Source organism: Merops nubicus, unplaced genomic scaffold (assembly GCF_000691845.1).
Source record: "Merops nubicus isolate BGI_N331 unplaced genomic scaffold, ASM69184v1 scaffold4830, whole genome shotgun sequence".
NCBI lineage: Eukaryota > Metazoa > Chordata > Aves > Coraciiformes > Meropidae > Merops > Merops nubicus.
Window position 1 is genome coordinate 1 of NW_008584695.1, and position 19,871 is coordinate 19,871.

At 42.2% G+C, this 19,871-nt stretch overlaps 2 protein-coding genes across 2 annotated transcripts in view; one reads left to right on the plus strand and one right to left on the minus strand.

Annotated features, from left to right (window-relative positions):
* Nucleotides 1-447: 447 nt before the first annotated feature.
* ECD (ecdysoneless homolog (Drosophila)) lies at nt 448-7,359 on the plus strand (the record flags this gene model as incomplete). Its single annotated transcript, XM_008944934.1, has 9 exons — nt 448-640; nt 1,539-1,667; nt 2,352-2,477; nt 3,325-3,410; nt 4,184-4,290; nt 5,066-5,243; nt 6,167-6,234; nt 6,350-6,570; nt 7,129-7,359. Coding segments are annotated over 9 exons (1,339 nt in total), but the record flags the coding sequence as incomplete, so codon positions are not given.
* Nucleotides 7,360-17,110: 9,751 nt separating this feature from the next.
* Nucleotides 17,111-19,871, minus strand: part of NUDT13 (nudix (nucleoside diphosphate linked moiety X)-type motif 13) — a 7,731-nt gene continuing 4,970 nt past the window's right edge. Inside the window, exons 6-9 of the mRNA XM_008944924.1 lie at nt 19,681-19,806; nt 19,361-19,472; nt 17,894-18,048; nt 17,111-17,305 (exon numbers count right to left, since the gene is read on the minus strand). Of these exons, the coding sequence (XP_008943172.1) occupies nt 17,111-17,305; nt 17,894-18,048; nt 19,361-19,472; nt 19,681-19,806 (588 nt within the window). The remainder of the gene's footprint in view (nt 17,306-17,893; nt 18,049-19,360; nt 19,473-19,680; nt 19,807-19,871) is intronic.

Below are 19,871 nucleotides of genomic sequence, written 5' to 3' on the forward strand. Positions count from 1 at the left end.
AGGGTCACTTATCTTGTCTGCTCCTCTGTGCAGGTGTGGCTTTCACTCTGCCTCCCTCTGTGTGGTACATGAGCTTTAGCAGTGACCTTGGTCTGCATCCCAATCCTTGGCAGTAACTCTAAACATGGAGTGTTATCACTGCTAGAAGCAGACACTGTCTGCGAAAATATGATGCTAACTTCAGAAAGTGCAGTTAATTAGAAGAGCTTTAGCTAAAAAGTAAAATCACTGAACAGAACAAGCTCTGTTCTACCCCAAACCAGGGCAATCTCGATATATAAACAGACATTCCAAGTGTTACGTTTCTAAACTTTAGTTCAGATTAACCTTCTGGCACTTTGTCCACAATTTAGATTAATCTTGAAGTGAAAATGGGATAACAATTCGAAAGGAGTGCTGTGAGCTCTCAGAACACTTACTGCACTACGTTGCTGTTGTATGACACAGGTACCCTGAGAAAATCGAGGCCTCGTTTCAGCGGGCGCACTGCTACCTTCCGGCGGGCATCGTGGCCGTGCTGAGGCAGCGCCCCTCCCTGGTGGCTGCTGCAGTCCAGGCCTTTTACCTCAGGGACCTGGTGGACTTACAAGCCTGTCGCTGTTTTCACACCTTCCTTCCAGAGTCACGTGTGATGACTGTAGTAAGTGCTCGTTGTGATGCAACTTGTCACTTAATTAGGTTCTGTAACTGATGGAGGTTCTGTGGTCAAGTGATAAAAAACTGTGGATTTAATTTTTTAAAATAGTGTGTTTTCTGATATTTTTTTTTTCTTTTGATGCTAGACGCAAATTTCCAGCTCATTATGTTAATAGCTTTTCTGCCTTTAGATTGACATGGGTAGATTTCCAAATGTCTGATCATGAGATAAGTATTTCTGAAACTGGAGGTCACTGCTAATAGTTCCTCTGCTGAAATGCTTGCTGGGTACATTGATCAGGTTCTGTCTTTGGAGCAGTTTGATAGCACCACCAGCCAATGAAAAGACTTGTTCCTAACTACCCCTAGCTGTTCCATCCAAGGATTTTCATCACCTCAACTGTGTTTACACAGCTCTGTGGAAGCTATTTTTTTTGTTTTTTAAGTGTTTTTGAGCATTGTCCAAGCACTGTTTTATCTGGTACAGCTGCATTACACAGTTACACCCTTAGACTCCTGAAAACAAGATTCAGAGTTGAATTTTAGGCTTCTAGACCATTCTTGAAATCTCAGCTTTGGTTTTGTGAATTGAAAAGAGCCCTTACATTTTTCAAAATATACCTTGTTGGCATGTATACTGAGGATTTCTCCTAATGTATTTAAAGTGAATGAAGTTTATGTTTATTTAGAGGTGTCAGCTTGGAATATGTGTTGTAAGATCTGAAAGGCAGCATATCTTAGGCAAAGGTATCTAAGATGTATTTTGAATACAATCTCAGGTATTGTCTGTAATATGGTTACTTTAACCCCAAATTTAGAGGAAACTGGTGAAAAATTGGTGCCTGGATGCAACACAGTTACACTGCAGTGAGTTTTTTTTTCTTTTGCTTTGCCTTTTTCAGGTTACTTTCACAAAGTGTTTATATGCACAGCTGATGCAGCAGAAGTTTGTTCCAGATAGGCGCAGTGGATACACACTCCCCCTCCCATCTCACCCTCAGTACAAAGCCTATGAACTGGGCATGAAACTGGTAATTTATTTTTTATGCATTTTGTACTTAGTCTTTAGTTTGCTTGTTTACATATATCTGAGAAATTGCTCTTTGTACAGAAAAACATGGGTAAATTCGCAGTTACCATTTTTTCTGGAAGTACAAGATTATGATGGGAATTTTCTTTTACAGAATAGAGCACTCTTGTACTTCCATAGATCATAAATACAGACAAAGTCTTCATGCGTGTGCGAGGAGTAGCTTGTGCACTATAGATCTGCCTTCTAGGTTGCTTTGCCCATGTAGGAAAAACGTTGCAAAAACATGAGTAAATTCGCAGTTACCATTTTTCTGGAAGTATAAGATTATGATGGGAATTTTTTTTTACAGAATAGAGCACTTTTGTACTTCCATAGATCATAAATACAGACAAAGTCTTCATGCGTGTGCGAGGAGTAGCTTGTGCACTATAGATCTGCCTTCTAGGTTGCTTTGCCCATGTAGGAAAAACTTTGCTAAGTCAAAGTGGTCCATTAATGTTGCAGAAAGGCAGATTCCAGCTTCCAAAGCAAGATACTGCTACCTGACATGTAATTTGGTTTCACACCTACTTGAATGTAAGTGCTCATCAGGAGCTTGATGATAGTCAGTTAATTGCAGTCATTTAAAGGTTCACTGAAATTTGTCACATCTTGAGAACCTCTTGTTGCATCTCTTATACAGGCTCATGGCTTTGAAATTTTGTGCTCCAAGTGCAGTAAAGTATCTCCTGATTCCAAGAGAAATGTGTTATGTGGTCCCTTGTGGGAGAGATTCCTCAGCAGCCTGAAGGAAAAAAAATATTTCAAGGTGAAGTAGTGTGTGTGTTTGTCTTCTAAACATTCCAGGAAAAATATGTTTTAGCTCTTGTGAGTAGTTACAGCAGGGCAAAAAATCTAATGCTTCTGTCTGTGGGAAATGATTGAATGTCCTTAAAGGAGATAAGTGCAGTTTGCTCCCCTTTGAAATTAATTTCTTCTGGAGATTAAAAAAGAAAAAGCACAATTTTGGTTTGAATTTATTCATTTAAAGGAAGGGGTGATACACTTGAAGAAAGGAAACCACAGTATGGTTGTGTGTCAGTATAACTGTTTTCACTGGTCTATGTTTCACTTGCATGCCTCTAGAATTAAATATTCTGAAAGATCTTTACTTAACATCCATGGACCCATTTGGGCCCATGTAAGGATATTTTTTTGGTTTTGAGTTTTTTGTTGTTGTTTAGTTTTTTATAGATGCCCTTAACTACTTATTTGACATTTGTAAATTTGACATAAATTGACTGCTTGTTTGAAGTAGATTATAGTAGGTTATGAAATTGGACCACTCTATCAGAATGCTTAGGTTAATGCCTTATAAGTAGAAGAAAAAGGGGATATTCTCTGCAGTATTGCAGTGAATAATTCCCAAACACCAAGACATGCATTCACAATTCCTGAACAATTGCAACCTGGGCATGATAAATCTGCCCTGTTGTGGGGATCACGTTGTTGTCTTTGATTGGTTTAGTGTACCCATCGAAAAGCACTATTGCTTGTTTTGATTTTCTTATCACTAAATTTCTGTGTGACAAACAGGCATGGTTACAAAGCCTGACTGTGAAAAGGAAGGGGAGGGAGAATGGTTTAGATTCATATTTGTGACTTGCATTAATTAGGGAGAACTGGAAGGATCTGCCAAGTACACAGAGCTGTTGCGGATGGCAGAAGATTACTTCCAGCAGTCTCTTTCCAAACCAGAAAGGTAAGAGCTACTTGAAATTCATGAGCAATCATCCACAGTAACTACCTTCACTTACCTTTTTTAATACTTGTTACAAAAACACTGAACACTTTTCTCAGCTGTACACTTAACACGGGTGCAGTGGCTGGGACATAGGGGTATTAATTCCTTTAGAATACTCTCTACTAGTAGACTGTATTGCTTGTGTAACTATTTGTCTTGGTTTTGTAGAATATAAAGCTATTCCAAGTGGGTTAAGAGGTGACTGAAAGGCGTCATTTGGTTGGTTGGCTAGAGAAAGTGTTTAATAGAAAAGCAATCCCAGTGAATAGTAAATATGGAGTAATCTGCCTCCTTTACTCAAAGCAGTCAGCTGGCTGTAGTTTCCTCCTAAAGAATGAATCCAAAAAATAAATCATCACAAAAATATCTGAGGGTTTGTCAGCACATAATATCTTGACTGTTGCTTGGGTTTCCAATCTGCACTGCTTGGGATCTGGCAATCCTGATGTTTACCAAGACAAAATAAATGTAAAGAAAAAACGAAACATGAAAAATGGGCTTTGAAGCCATCAACAAGGAATTACAGTAATTGACCATGGCTTGTTTTGGCTAATATAGTCTGTGTAGTATTCTGGTACTTCCCCCAGATTTGCTTATCTTTTGGATATACTTCCACAGAAGGAATAAGGAGGAACTTAAGTGAAAACCTACATGTAGATTGTGTGATGCCGTTGGCATTGCAATGCAATGTGAAAACCCGTTTCAGTAAATGGAGTTTTTTTTTCTTATAGTCCTCTTGAAATGAGCCCAGGTGATGAAATCTTGACATTGCTCCAGACAACAAACATTGATATGACGGAATTGGAGAGAGAAGCGGCTTCTCTTCCTCCAGAGGATGGTGAGTGGGGGGTGGACTATTCCTATCCCAAATGGCTATTTTTGGGGGGAGAAGGTGAACGTTGACAGCACTGCACCACGGTTTGTGTCTGCTCCGCTTGTCTCCTATGCTGTGGTTGTTAGAGGAGTTACTCTTGGGCCATCATTTAAGATGGAGGCAGCTGGTTCATTTGCATAAGCCACGGGGCTGTGAATTGGAAAGATATCCAGTTCCTGGTTTGATACCCCCCGATCAGCAACACCATGTACACTTACACCTGACTGAGTACTTTGTGTCAGCTGTCTACCAGACAGAAAGTATTTAAACAGTTTATAATTAATAAACGAATTCCAACACTGACAATACAAAGTTAATTGCTATTTCATCTACTCTGATGGCAAATATAAGACCAGCATAAGCTTTATATAATACATTTTTTCCACTCTTTTGACAGAACTGTAGTTCTTGCTGGTGTGCAGTACAGGTGGCATCTGTATTTTTGAATGATGCAGCAGCACACAAAGCCTTTTCTTCCCTCATTTAGTGACAAGATTGTTATCTGTGACTAGGACAGTATCTGCTAGTTTGAAGCAGCATATGAAACAGAATTTTGAAGTAGTAAAATGAAATCTGAACTCTCTCTGCCTTAGACACTGTGTTATCCAGTAGCAGCATGAAATCTTTGTAGTGCAAAAATAAGCTACAAAATTGCTAGAAATACTCCCAGCCACCTGGATTTGGCCTTATGGGGTGACAGACTTCTGCAGGATAACAAGTATGTCCTGTATTCTTTCAGATGACAGCTGGCTGGATATCACACCAGAGGACCTAGATCAGGTGCTGAAGGAGACAAGGAGCGAGTCCTTTCCTTCCTCAGATGAGGAAGAGCAGAAATACGACTTGGAAGCAGTTGCTGAAAGCATGAAGGCTTTTGTGTCCAAGGTCTCAACTCACGAAGGAGCAGAAATGCCATGGTAGTAGTATTTTTATGTTCTGTGTCTTGTGTAGGATGTGTTTTCATCCTGCTGCAGCCCTTCGGTTCTTCTGTAATGCAGAGAATCAGAGTTTGAAAGTATTCTACTTGGCAGAGGCCTAACACAAATCCACTCTTGGTAGTGAATACATGGTTGCTCTTAAACCAGCTTGGTGACCACTCTGACACTGGTGCAGGTAAAAATGCTGGAATTTGTGCTGTTTTCCAGCTTTTACTTAGTTTGATTTTCTGTTGGACAGACCTCTAATTTTAAAAGTCAGAGTTAGGTGGTAGCTTGTTGTCCAGGTTCTTTTTAACAGCTTTAATATTGGAAAAAGAACACTGTATAAGCTGTATCAAGCATTTAAGGGTCTATGGAATTTATGCTCTTAACTGTTTGAGACTGATGCTAATTAGAAAGGATCAGTGTTTGAGTTGTACTGTAGGTTTCTTTCAGTTATTAAACAAACAAACAAACAAATGAAACACTGCAAAAAAATAAGCCAGGCAAACCACCAAGCCTTAAGAGAGACCAGAATGAAGCCGTTAGTGTTCTCTCTAGGCAGGAGACATCACAGATTCTCAGCTTTTTAAATCTTTGTCTAAGGTTTAGCACCACTATGTTGTTCCAGAAGGATTCAGGCATATTCTGGCTGTCTGTGGTGCAATTTTTGTTTCACTACAACAGACAATTAAAGTTGTTTGGTTTACTTTCTTTTGCATGCCAGGAATTCCTCCACTTGCTGTTTCATTTCTAATTCATACAGGCCTCAGACTCCTAAGCACTTCCAAGACCATCAGTTCAAATGTCCTAACACTCATCTAAGCTTGAGAGAAATCAATATGCTGTCTGGCTGATGCCTGTGTCAGGCTTATGCAAGCATAAAAGTTTTATTGATTTTAAAATATTCTTTTATATTTCAGGTCATGTGATGAATCCCCTGTTACCTTTGATGTAGATTCTTTTACAAAAGCGTTAGACAGAATTTTAGGTGAGGTTGCTTCTTTGTTTCTTTTGTTAGTGTATCTCATGATGGTTTGGCTTCCCTCTGTGTTCTGATCACCCCTGGGCTGACCCTATCTGTACTGACACAAAATAATCCATAGGGACGGACTCAGAAGAGCTGGATTCTGATGATCTGGATGAAGAGCAGGAGTTTGACCTTTCAGATGAGGATGATGAAGACTTAGATGCTGAAAATCCAGAGCAAGACCAGAACGTATCACCTAGTGAGCTTATAGGCAGTCTCAAGGCCTATATGAATGAGATGGACCGTGAACTGGCACATACCAACGTTGGTAAAAGTTTCACCACCCAAAAGAAGGAGGTGAGTATGCCTCAAATTCTAGTTTGCAGCATAAGAGTTTTGAGAGCATTGGTAGGAAAGAGGAAATATGCTACAAGTGGTCATTCTTAATAGTGTGACCAAAAACTTCTGTCTCCTGATCATGTGCTGACTAATTATTTAAAATAAAATTCCACGTGCAGGCAAAATGTGCTGCAGTTGCACCATGCTATTTAAAAACAAATAATTATCTCAGCTCTATCTTGCACAGCATTTCCAAGACTTAGCTTCATTTCCCTGTTTTACCCTGTTTCAGTAATAAGACAAAACAGATGGCAGCTTGACTTATCGAGTTCATGTAGTATATCTGTCTTTCACTTGGAATATAATCAGTAGAATGGAAAGTGCTGATTTTTAACTGGCATGAGTGTTTGGTAACTAAATTCCTGTCTGTCAAAAGAGTGTGGAATATGCTGAACTTTGTTGGCTACAGAACTGTTTCCTTGTTTCTTTTCTCTTGCAGTTTGTCATTTTTGGCTAGTTTGGTTTTTAAACCTTTTTATAAAACTTGATAGGACTTTCTCTTTATGCTTACTGTAGGCAAGTTCTGCTAAAGCAACTGTGTCTGAAAGTGCTGGCCCTGATCCTGGAGCTGAAGATACTGAGCTTGCACCAGTTGATGTGGATACCAACCTCGTCACTAACCTGCTTGAATCCTATAGTGCTCAGTCTGGACTGGCAGGACCCACCTCTAACATCTTGCTGAGCATGGGAGTGGGTTTGCCTGAAAATGCAGATCAGACTGGCTCTGATAAGAGAGCGGCAGAATAAAAGACTTTGTTCAGAAGACACGGCTGACTGAGAACTGAAGCACAGAAAGACTAGCAGGAAGTGGGTGAGGAGACAAAAGGTTTGAATTTAAATCATTTTATGCATTAGTTATCTGTGACTTTACAAATGCAAAGTGAATTTACCTACAAAAGCCATTTGTTTGGAAGTTGTCTTGGGTAGAAATTGGATCTTTTCCAGTGCTGACATGTTTTTGGAAAACTGAAAAATGAGGTTGTGACTTTAATGAAACTTATTACAAAACCTGTCTTTGATTTTTTCAAACCAATAATCTGATTTGCCATATTTCTAAATGTCCTTTTATCCATTACTAGGTGGTTTCAGTATCTGGAAATCAGTCCATGTTCTGAAAATGCTCCTGCCTTCAGGGGGAGAAGGAGGAATACCGTATCATAGGAACAGTGTTCTCTTGTGGACTTGTTCTCAGGGACTTGTGGCCCTGGCGCTCTATCGCTTTTCCAAAAGTACAATGCTTCATTGTAAAACTTGCAGATAATTACTGTAAGGATCTGTTCTCCACTCACCAGGAGGATTTGAAGAATAGTTGATTTGAATATATAAATATTTGCTATAAGTATTTTTTAATCGACTTAAATAAAAGCAGAAATACAACTTGATTACTGGAGGTGTTTTGGGTTTTTTTCCCTGTCTCGAAGGTATGCACAACTTTCTTAGTGCAGTATTGGAAGTTTGTGGAGTTAAAGGATTTTCATAAATAGGGCACTGTTTGCGTTCCATTATCACCGAATGTTGGTTTCCTGCCAGCAATAGCTGCATATGAGCCCAGTCTGAACTGTTTTATTTTGTTTTCCAGGGAAAATGTAGCTAGAAAGCATTCAGCATGTTGCTTTCATATGGAGTGAAAATTCTATTCTAGATAAAAATTTAGTTGTAACAAGATAAATTTAAAGTAAAATATGTGGAAATTCTTGATTTACAGACAGCAAGAATGCTGTCCTGCCAGAGCTGAATTGTTTTTTACGAGTCTTGTCGTCTATTTTTAGTTCCACTCAACAATTAACCAAGTATCTTAACTGGTAGAAGAGAAGCTCTTTGGTTGAGTTTCTGGGTTGTTTGTTTTTTTTATTAAACATACTCAGAAAAATAATATTCAGTGATCCAAAAGTCTGATCCTGGAGGCATACCTAATTGCTTTTAAAGGAAATAATAATAATAGTTGTTATTGTTAGTATTATTATTGACATTGTTCTTATTAGTCTTAAGGTTTGGAGTCTTTTTAGCTGAAGTCATTGAATTCTTTTGCATGTTAAGTGCTGGCATTATTTTAGCTGACAAAGTGGAATGTAGCAGATGTTGTTCCTGCGTAGGGCTTGGACACTTGTGAATGATGAGTTTCAGTACCTGACTGCAATGCCAAACTTGACCGGGGCACAGAAAATTCTTTGAAAGTCACACATTGGTATAGTTTCACTGAGATTCATGAGACCTTTATCATGTCCAGTGAATGCTTGCTTGCTGACTTCTCTACTGATTACACTTATGGTTTGGTTTTTTTTCCCTCAAATTTTTGTTTCTTTTTGCAAATGACAAATAACTGGTAAAATGCTCCAGTACTATATCATCAATATTGGAGATTCTGTATGTGAATGCATGGAATGAATGTGGTTGGAGAGTATGTTGGTTATGCTACCTCTGCATTTGTTCTCCACCTGTGTTGTGTATGTTACTTTGTCAACAGTTTAGGGAGATTGCTGCCAAGTTGGACAGGGATTTGAGATGGACAACAAGAATTATCAAGTACAAAGAGGCTGCTAAATTTGGAGGAATTTGGACTACAGAGAGGTGCAGTAGAATGAGATTGAGTTAGACAAATGTAAATTAGAAAAATTGGGATAATTGGATCTGGCAGACAAAGATAGCTAGCAGTTAGTGGTGGAGAACATATGTACTTGGACCCTATAACGGGTTTATGCTTTCACAGGTCAGGTAATCAACTCTGAAGCTACATAAAACTTTTTTGCTGATGAGTAGTTTGATTGAACTGAGATACTTTAAGAAATTTCCATTTCAAGAACCACAATCATGTTTAAACTCTCTTGTGGCTTGTATTATACCAAAGGTCAAAGTGGCTCTAAGGACTCTTCTAAGGTAAGATGTGAAGAAAACTTCTAAGCTAATGTTCAGAACAAAGCTGCTTTGTTGGAAGCACTTCAACTGATCTTACTTCTTGGATAATCTTACTTTTTCCATCAATGGTACTGTTACTGCTGGGGGACTTTACTTATTCCAACCATTTACATTTGTTCAGCAGCTTCAGTGGAGACCTTCTGGACTCTGGAACTGCTCACAAGAGAATTTGCTGTTGAAGAACAATATTTCCACGCTGCTTCTTCCACTGCTTTGAAGTAACATGAGGCGTTTCTGCTTTTAATTTTGAAAGAGAGTATGTTTAGCGAAGGAAGCCTGATGGAACTAATTAGGAAGGACAAGTGCAGTGTGGTTCCCTTTCAGCAGATTGCTATCAAAGTTTCCATTATATTCTGAATGAGTTTAGAGCTGCATTCCAACACAATTTATCCGCTTTCCTCACTTGAGTGTCTGCCTTCTGTACAGCCTTGTTCATCCTAGAACTTCTGACCCTTCCCAGAAATGCAGTTGTCTTGTTTGTGGCTTGACCCCTGAAGCCCCAGTTCTGAATGGGGTAGTTGTTGACTGGTACGTTTCAAGTAAGAAAACAAATAAGGGATCTTTCATCTTCTGTACATGAGATCAAAACTAATCCCAGGAGACAGCAGAGACCTTCGACTTGTTAAAACTCTTCTAAACACCTGGGCAGCATGGTTTTTGCAACTTTTTCCACTGGCAAGCTTTCTGGAATAGTGAGGAACCTAAGAGGGAGGGCTGTTGTTTTGTCTTTGTTAATGGAGGCTGTGCAGTTCGCCTCAGAAAGCAGTAGCCCACAGGCTAGCAATCTTTCCAGCATTTCCTAACTCCTGTCTGGTCAATAGGAGGAGTTCTTGCTCAGGAGGAATACTATTTAACTCCAGCTAGCTGTGGTCAAGTGCAGTTTGGTGTCAGTGGTACTACCAGCTATTTGAAATCCCTGTGCTTACATCCATCTCCTGCAAATGAACTGGGTTTGGTATCCTTGCTGTTGGATGTCAGCCTCCCATCTTGTCATATGAGGAGCAGCTGAAGGACCTGGGGTTGTCCAGCCTGAAGCAAAGGAGGCTCAGGGGAGACCCTCTGGGTCTCCACAACTCCCTGAAAGGAGGTTGGAGCCAGGAGGTGGTTGGTCTCCTCCCAAGGAGCAAGCTGACAGGACAAGAGGAATACTAATAGAAGTGCTAGAGTAGGTTTTGGCTGGACATAACAAAAAGTCTGCCCCAAAAGGGTTGTCCAGGCCTGGCCCAGGCTGCCCAGGGCAGTGTTGGAGTCCCCATCCCCAGATGGCTTTCAAAGCTGTGGAGATGTGGTGCTGAGGGACATGGTTTAGTGGTGCCCTGGTCGTGCTGGGTTAAGAGTTGGACTTGATGATCTTAGAAATCTCTTCCAAACAAAATGATCCTGTGAAAGATCACCTTCCTGCACAGCACTTCACTCCTGCCTTTCCTTTCTAGCACTGCAGTGTAGGACCAACAGTTATCTCCAGGGCATCTGCTACATGCAGTGGTAGAAAAGCATTTTTTCCATGCACGTTTGCAGCTCCTACCACAGCTACTTAGCTCATGTGAGAAACCAGAATTCGTTTTTAGCAGTGGAGTCAAGGCAGCCCCTTTGTACCACTTGTTGCAGCATCCCAAGGGATCCCCAACAGCTGTCCTCCCTCTTGCCATTTACATCTTTGGTATGGAACACAAGAGCATCTGTTCTGGCAGGTCCAAGATGGGAATTCATTTCTTCTTCTAACTTTGTTTATTCCACTAAGAAAATAGCACCATGGAGGGCAGTTTGGGTTCTTGCTGTAAAGAGCAGAATACAGAGCTACTGAAAAAAGTGTATTGCTCAAGAATATGTGGTCATGATTCAGTTTATCTTGTGTTTGAATTCTTACAGTAGCATACAGTAACAACCTGTCCTGTTGTAGTAGGATAGAAACAGGCAGACACAGGAATACCTGCTAGCTGTGCTTCTAGGCTAGGAAACTGCCTTGTGGAGTGCAGTGTTGTGAAAAAGGGTGTTGTGGCCAACTTAACAGGTTTCTGGTGTGAAACTGTAGCTAAGAAGTGGAGTAATTAATGGAGAAGAATAATATCACGCTGTGAGTTACTCCTGTGTGAAGTGTGGATTGGAACAGAGCCTGCATTTAGTGAGTCAGCACTCCCAGGTGGATGTTCACAATTTTGCAAGCATACAAGGATGGGAAGTGAAGAGCAAAACTAATGTGAAGGTAAAGCTCAGTTTATTCAGGGGGAGAAAAAAAATATGTAGGTCACTGGACTGCTGTTGCAGGCAGGAAGCAGAAAATGGTTCCAGTGAAGAATTTATAGTTTGTTAGGGAAAAGGAGTGATGATATCCAGTGACTGTGGTGGTGTTAATCATGTTAATCTAAATTAGTTCAGATTTTTTTTTTTTAAAATAGTTGAGGGTTATTAACCTTACCTGCAGTAATAAATCCATACAGTTATAGTGCTGGAATATAATTAGTTTAATCTAGGCACTCCTCATGCTGCATACTGGCAGCAGCCATATTTAGCTATCATATTTCCTCAGGTCATTACTGCATACCCCTTGTGACTGTAGGCATATTGCCTTTCACTAATAACAAGTTCCCAGGTTTTTGTTGTTCAAACAGATCACAGTTACTGAACTGGGCACAGAATCCATTTGCTTTTGCTGCCTGCCTCTGAAGGAACATAGCTGCTCTTGTCCTAGTCCAGCACACATTTATTTAGCACCCTGACTGCAGTGGCCCCCTTAGCATTTACTAGTTTTCAGCTGTCTGTTCCTCAAGAGGTCTTGTTGAAATTCTTTTATCAATAAAAGTGTGTGTGTGAATTTGCTTCTTTCTGTATCCCAAATCTCATCTTTCTTCTTTTTCTGCTTCTATTAATATACTGGTATCTCTTCTGGTTCCTTTGCAGTATTTCCACTCTTAGGAACAGGGCCTTCTTTGTGTTCCCTGCCATTAGAACAACCATACCATGTACCACTTTTTCCCCAGTCACTGCAAATCTTACTGAAAAATTTCTTCCTTGCCTTGCTTCTTAACTTGTGCCTTTTCTCTCTGTAGCTGTAGCTGTCTTTAGATGCAATGTTTTGTGGAGAATGCATATAAAAAGATGGTACGTGCAGTTGAGCACAGGGGCCAGTGGAGAAGGATGTTGTATCAGTGTTTTCTGTTCCTTTGCTGCCTTCCCTGTGAGGGCAACTTTAGTTTCTCCATGTAATGGTGATTCTGGATGTTTCAGGTGCACTCACACAGTTAGTCTACAAAATATCACTGGTGGGTCTTCAAGAAAATACAAGTCATACCATTTCCAGATTGGCAACCTGGCCTCTTCTTTAACAGAAGTAGTTTTGGTAGTGCTCAGCCGTTCCCAGGTGTTTGCATTGTTGTGTGAGTAACACCTGGCAATATTTTTTTTCCAGACACAGCTGCTTGCTATCTATTGCTAAGTTTGAGGGCTAGAACCTCTCTCCTATGAAGAAAGGCTGAGAGAGTTGGGGTTGTTCAGCCTGGAGAAGAGAAGGCTCCAGGGAGATCTTATTGTGGCCTTTCAGTAGTTAAAGAGGGCTTACAAGAGAGATAGGGACAGACTTTTGAGCAGGGCCTGTTGTGACAGGACAAGGGGTGATGGTTTTCAACTAAAAGAGAAGAGATTTCAACTAGAGAGAAGGAAGTTGGTGTTTTTTTTACACTCAGGGTGGTGAGACCCTGGCCCAGGTTGCCCAGCAAGGTGGTCGATGGCCCATCCCTGGAACCATCCCAGGTGAGGCTGCACAGTGCTGTGAGCAACCTGCTCTAGTTGCAGATGTCCCTTCTCTATGCAGGGAGGTTAGACTAGATGGCCTTTAAAGATCTCTTCCAAACTGGTTAGTCTGTGATTTTTATGAAGTTGAAAAGTGGACAAGTTTTAAGCAGGAGCTAAAGGCTGGGGCTGCTGAATTCGTTTCAGCAGTGCTTCAGGCTGAAGCACAGGAATGGTATTTGTGTAATTACAACTCATCCTGACAGCCTGTCCCTTGCAGCTGCCAGAGTTGAACTGCTCATGGTTACCTGAAAAATGACTTGAAAAGGGTCATGTTGTCAGGGCGTTCCTTTAAGTGCTCATGTCCTCTCAGGGTAAACATCATGTTCAGCGTGTGTCCAGCGTGTCTCAGAGCATGTTTTAAGGTGAAGCAGTTTCTTGATGTAAGAGCTTACTCTTTGACCTGTAATGCTGAAGGCAGACTTTCTGCCATTTGCAATGGATGAATACCCCTCTGGGTAGGGAAATGGGACTTCCTGTGCAGCAGCAGAACAGCCCAAGGTGAGACAGGATGTGGTCAGTGAATTCTCAATCGACACCATTTCCAGGTAAGGTTTCTCTCAGCTCCCTCAAAGAGAGACAAGTTGTGTCATGTGGTTTGGTTACTTTAATTCTCTGCTGCCACATGCTGGAGATGAACACAACTTTTATGCCCTGCTGCTTTTAGTAGGTAGGTGGAATGCTTCTCTGACCCTGCCTGCAGTGCTCCCCAGAAAGGGGTTTCAAATTAATCAGACGGATGTTACCATTTTATAGCTGCCCAAGTACCCTGCTGACTGGGAATACCTGTAAAAACCTGCGCAGTAACACCACAGGCTGACTGCTTTTTGGTCCTGAACTGTTGCAGTCTCTGAAAGCAGAGGAGTCTCTGGGACTTATGCCAGTCAAGTGTCCTCAAAGAGGATTCATTTAACGGATGTGATTTGGAGAGAATTATGTTGCTGCATCCCTCTTGCCTGCCTGGTATCTTTCACGTGGGAAAGCCCTGCTGTGCTTTGTTGAAGAAGCATCTGTCAGGAGTTGCCTGCATCTTTTTCCAGGTCACCCGCCTTTAGGGAGCGTGTTCGGTCTTGATCGCGGTGAGTATTATTCAGGCTTCAGCCAGATTCCTCAGGCAAATGCAAGTGAAAAGAATGTCTCTCTCACGTTGTTTTTCTGCCCTGTTCATAGCTGTGTATTGCCTGTAATTGCCTATAACCATTCCTGCATTCTTAACATCAAGAACAGAGGCCCCCATTGTTTCATACCCAACTGAAAAGGGTTTGGATTAAGGATTTTATGAAAGAGCTAAAAATTGAAGGCCCTTCAAAAGGTGTGATGACAATATTGCCCTGTAGCTGTTCTTGCTCTACCAAAAAAAGTATTTGAGTAGATTGAAAAAACATTTTTCCTTATTGATAATTAAAAGGAACATGCAGATGTTTCAAATTGTGTTTTAAAAGGTGAGTTACAGAAGCAAACAAATGAGAAAATAGCTTTGTTTTTCTTCTTTCTTCTTGTAGAAAGCAGGCAGTAACTGGTAAGATCTGAAAAAGCCTCATATGGTCAGAGTATTAGACAGACTGCTGCTCTTAAGAGTTGTCCTGAAGTCTGTGGATATCTCACAGCTTCAGCCTGGGCAGTGTCTGGCCCACCAGCATTGACCAAGGGGCAGCAATAATGATCACACCTCCCGTGACCAGCCTGCTTTCTGCTGTGCTGCCCACATCCCCCCAAAGGGACACCCTACCAAGACAGTCCTGTGTCAGCAACATAGGAGCGACAGTTCAGAAGGAGCTGGTGTCAGTCTGTACTTGCTCTTTCAGTTAGAAATTATTCATAGCCTGCATGTTGATGTTAAAAACATAATTTGATAAGCAGAGCAACCCAATGTTTCCCAAACACTGGTGAATTTTCTCTGATCTTGAGTCTGATCACACAGCAGCTCATTTGGCAAAGACGAATACTGCAAATGTGCACTGTAAAAGTACAGGACCAGACCACATGAAGCTCAGATGCTTGCAGAAGTCACACAAGCCATTCCTCCTTTCACCCACAGGTACTGTTTGCTGCTTTTAATTCTTAGTCCTTTTGCCAACACTGGGAGAACAGAACACATGTGGATATTAAAAAGTACTGTCAAGCTGGATGCTGTACATGGAAGCCAGCTTCAGGGCACATTAATGAACAACAGAAAAGTGAGTTGGGGAGGGATTAAGGAGAAGTAGGAAACAGGATGAGAAGTGGGAATATCTTGCTGGCAGGTATCTATAATATCTCCTACTGCAGAGATGGAGAAGAAAGGAGTAAGGCTTAAAAGAAAGAGGTGGATGGTGGGCAATTAAAATGGTGTGATGGGAGAGAAAGCAGGAGGAATTATCTACCAAGAGAGGCAGAGAGACCTGTTTCAAAGGAAACTGGATGCAGGAGTCTTGCAGGTCAGTTCAGTTGTGTGTGGGCTCCTGTCTGGGCTGAAGGGGAGGAGGCAATGCCTTTGGCTGTACCAGAGTACATTCTTACCAGGATGGCTGACAGACTGAGTTCAACATGGAGAAAGGCATGCTCTGACACGTGGGTTTTATTAACTTGAGAGTTAAAGGGTAGAAAAGCTGTTTACACATCACTGCGCCCTGAAATAATCCCCTCTCAACCTCCTAAAGAAAAATTAACTCTGAGGATCAAACAAAGCACATCTCAATGGTGTGAGAAAAGTGCTTTTTTTATTTACTGCTCAGGTGTCATGGCTCCAAGCTTTTACTGCTGCTCACTTAGAGTGAATCCTAACGATGGCACTTGTGATACATTCCTGTTCCCCCTTCAAGTGATGGCTTTGCAGTCTTGGCATTTGAGCTCTAAGTGGGCAGAAAGGACTGTCTGCCTGCGTCACTCGCAGATCAAACATCCTTCTATTCATCTCTTTTGGTGAGCTTTCCTTGCCCAGACTGCCTCTGTTGCTCTCCCTCTAGAGAAGCGATGCCATTTCAGCAGTAGAATGAGACCAGCTCTCCAGGCAAGCCACAGACTTTTGGTACAGGGTAAGAAGCACTCAGCACCTTTCAGGAATTTCCCTGTTGGAACTGCAGTTCTTCCTTGCAGCAGTTCCTCTCACCTCGCATTCTCTGGGTTCTTCTAATATCCTTAGGTGTACATTTTGCTTTTCCACTCTCTACCACCAGATAGCTCTGTTCTCTCTTCCTTGAGATGGAAGAAACACTGTCTTACTGGTGGGGAAAATGGAGCCTCTGGAGATAAAAGGATCCCATTTAACATTTGGGAAAGGAAAAAAAAAAAGGGTATTTTATGTGAAACTCAAAGATTGAATGGAAAGGGAAACAGAAGAAGGTGAGAGAGCATACAGGCAGTGGCTTTGTGTTTGTTTTTTTTATAGTTTTTCCAGACCCATATAAATGTGAACACTGAAAGGCACCATTGTCCCTTTTTTTTTTTTTTCTGTTTTTCCTGGAAAAACTGTGCATTTGATATCTATCCAAGATGGATAAAATGGAGAGAAATGTGACATACTGTTCTGTGGCATGCTGGGCAACAGCAGCAGCTGGTCACAATAAGTTTGATGCTTTGGGACCAAGAATTTTATTACATATTCACTGCTGGTCATGGGATCCCAAAGGTGATCTGCTGTACTTGTCTGAGGTTGCTCAGTTTAGTAATGGCTTTGTAAGTGTAGGTATCTGAATGTAACACTGCTGTCAGTCTGGTGTGATCCTTGCTGTTAGCACAGATTTTGCCGTCGGTAACTTTGGAAGCTTTTGTATCAAACTTTCATAGTTCTGGTTCAACCACAGATTTGATCAAGTCATGTCTAAGCTGGCTGGGAGCTCTGCTGCTTAACCCACTCACGAATCAGCTGGTGAGCAATGGCCTGTTTGGGAGGGAACCAAGGTAAAAATTCACCATCATCCTGCTTTGAAGATCTGGGCTCTCTCTTAAGACCCTCCACAATTTCCTCCAGGTCAAACCAACGGGCTTCCTCTAATTCCAGGCTGTTCATGCTGATCTGGAAAGAATTCAGAGAGTATCAGTTCCTTAAATGAGATTGAAAGGTACCAGTGGTGGTACCTGGCTTGTTCTTGCACCCCCAAAGATCCTAGGCTAGAATGCAGAGTGCTGTGTCCATGCCTGAATTAAGTGCTGATGCCAGGACAGGACATCACTATCCACCAGTTCCTTGTCATCTTGGTTTCCTTGGGGAAGCCACAAATCAGGTGTCCCTATTCCATCATGGCACTGGCCTGCGAAGTACCAGTGGCTGAGCACAGTAACTAACATGACAGAATCCACATGTTCTGTGGCAAATATGATACACTCATACTAGAGAGTGCCTCTGCAAAGTTCAGAGGAGAAAACGTAGGGGTGTTGACCTCTGGGCTTGTGTGTATATATATGGTGATGTGTGTGAAATCTGGCACATTGCAACGGAACGTACGATTATTCTGAAGTTTGTTCGCTTGAAGAGAAAACTGTTGGAAAACTGAATTCAGAGAGGATCTAATGCTCTCTGAACTCAAGTCTGTGGACTGGAAGAGCTTTTGCTACATAAGGTGGGCAGTGAATGCCTCGGGGAGGGGAACATGAGTCTGCTCACCTCAGCCTGCTGTGCTCTCACCAACGCGTGACACGCTATCATTAAGCAGCTGCTGGGGAAGGGCCAGTGCTGAGAAGCTGAGTACCAGAGCGACTCCACCTCCAGGCCCACCTCTTCTGCCACCTCTCGCCGGACTGCCTCCTTCACGTTTTCACCTAGAAACAACAAAAGTTAGGTAATGAAATGCTGGGGTTTGAACCCTGAGCCCCAAATTAAGGCTGACATACAGGGGATTCCCACAGCCCTTCAGAAAGAGGTGGTGAGTTTCCCTTATAGCGTCCCCCCAGGGTGCAGCTGGCCCTGCCGCAAGCCATAAGGTAAATGAGCCTCAGCTGTCCAGCATTTAGTTGACAAAGGTCAGGTGTCTGCTTGGGGATAAAAGCTGGGACCACTTGCAGGAAGGGAGGAGTGTCTGTGAAGTGGATGCACTTCACAGAGCGTTCTGGTTGAGGAAGGACTTCCTGACTGTCCTGGAACTGGGCTCCAGTCAGCTTGGACCTTTGCAAATGCGTGCTAGGAGGGTGAGAGCTGGCCGTGTGGTTACCTTTTATCTTACGTGTTTAACCTCTTGATCTGGCTGTTTCCTATTCCACCTATGGGAAACTTTGGTTCTTTGTTTGTTCTCCCTATTGTCGGTCAGGTGGTGTCTTTGTTGGGATCACTGGGGGTAATGTCAATTGCATGTGAACTAATTGACTTGTCTGTACCCACAGCGATTGTTCATGGAATGTTTTTTATTTATATTCAATACAGTCCACTTACTGGTTTGTCTTTCTGTTGGCTGTGTCATTCCTACTAAGCCTAGTAATTGGCAAAACAGGTAAGGATGGCCTGGCCTCAGGGCAGCAAACCCCAACAGTGCACTGTGATACTATGAGTCTGTATGATTTCTGAGGTGTTCCAGCCCTGACCCCTCATGCACACACAGGAGCTCTGATGGCGCTGACCTGGAAACACTTGTCAGCAGGATGCTCAATTAAATTCATCAACAATGCTTACCTCCCTTAAACAGAGGTAGCAGAGGCGTGTTTGGCTCTGTCTACATGCAGCTAGTAGACAGAACAATGCTGCTGCTCTTCATCGTTTTCCTTTTTAAGCCATTTTTCCCCCTTTTTCCCCCTGTGGCAAGAGGCCTGTAGTTTCCTTCTGAGCCAGGCTGCTCTAGACACAAAACAGACTAAAAAAATATCCAGGGTTCTAATCTGGGGAGTCTTACACTCATATTTACCATCAGGGAGTAGAGAAACTGATAGACACCCATAATTCCTATTCTCTTCAGATACCTACAGTTCTTCTGAATTCTGTCTGAATGGCAACAATGGATCTATTTAGAACCAGTATGTCTTTCTCTGATGGCTTTTCATAGAGGAGGATGGAAACATAGGTGGTGTTTACCTGATGTCCCATTGTTCTGCCCCCACCCTCTACGTGTGCAGGGCCACCACAGTGGATCAGAGATGACCGTACCTATATCACAGAAGCCTGACAAAGCGGTGTACATCCCCTGGGGAAAGGAGGGCTGGCGTGCGAGGAGGCACCGGCTCCCATCAGACACCAGGGTGATAACCACTGGAGACACCTAAATGCGCCAGAAAGCAAAGCGAGGAGTTCAGACCAAGCAAGTAAATGCAAATTGTTGCTTTTCCTAGCTGCTTGGGGGTCACTGGATGAACACTAAGGTACCCAGCTCCATGCAGAGCACTCCTGCCTTTTACAGGTTCTCCAGCAGCATCAGCTCATGGCCACGGGGAGCCTGTGTTGCTTACCTTTGCTGTTCAGGGGCTCACCTGTGGGTAGTAAATTATTCCGCTGGCGTGGCAGACACGCTTGCTGCCAGATAAGTTTTTCTGAGTGGGCTGCCCAGTTTTGCTACAGTACTGGTGGGAATCGTGCCACCGGAGAAGGGACTGGGCCTGAGAACACAAAGAAATACAAATCTTATTTATAGCTGGGGCAAAGAGGTGATTCAGAGCAGTCT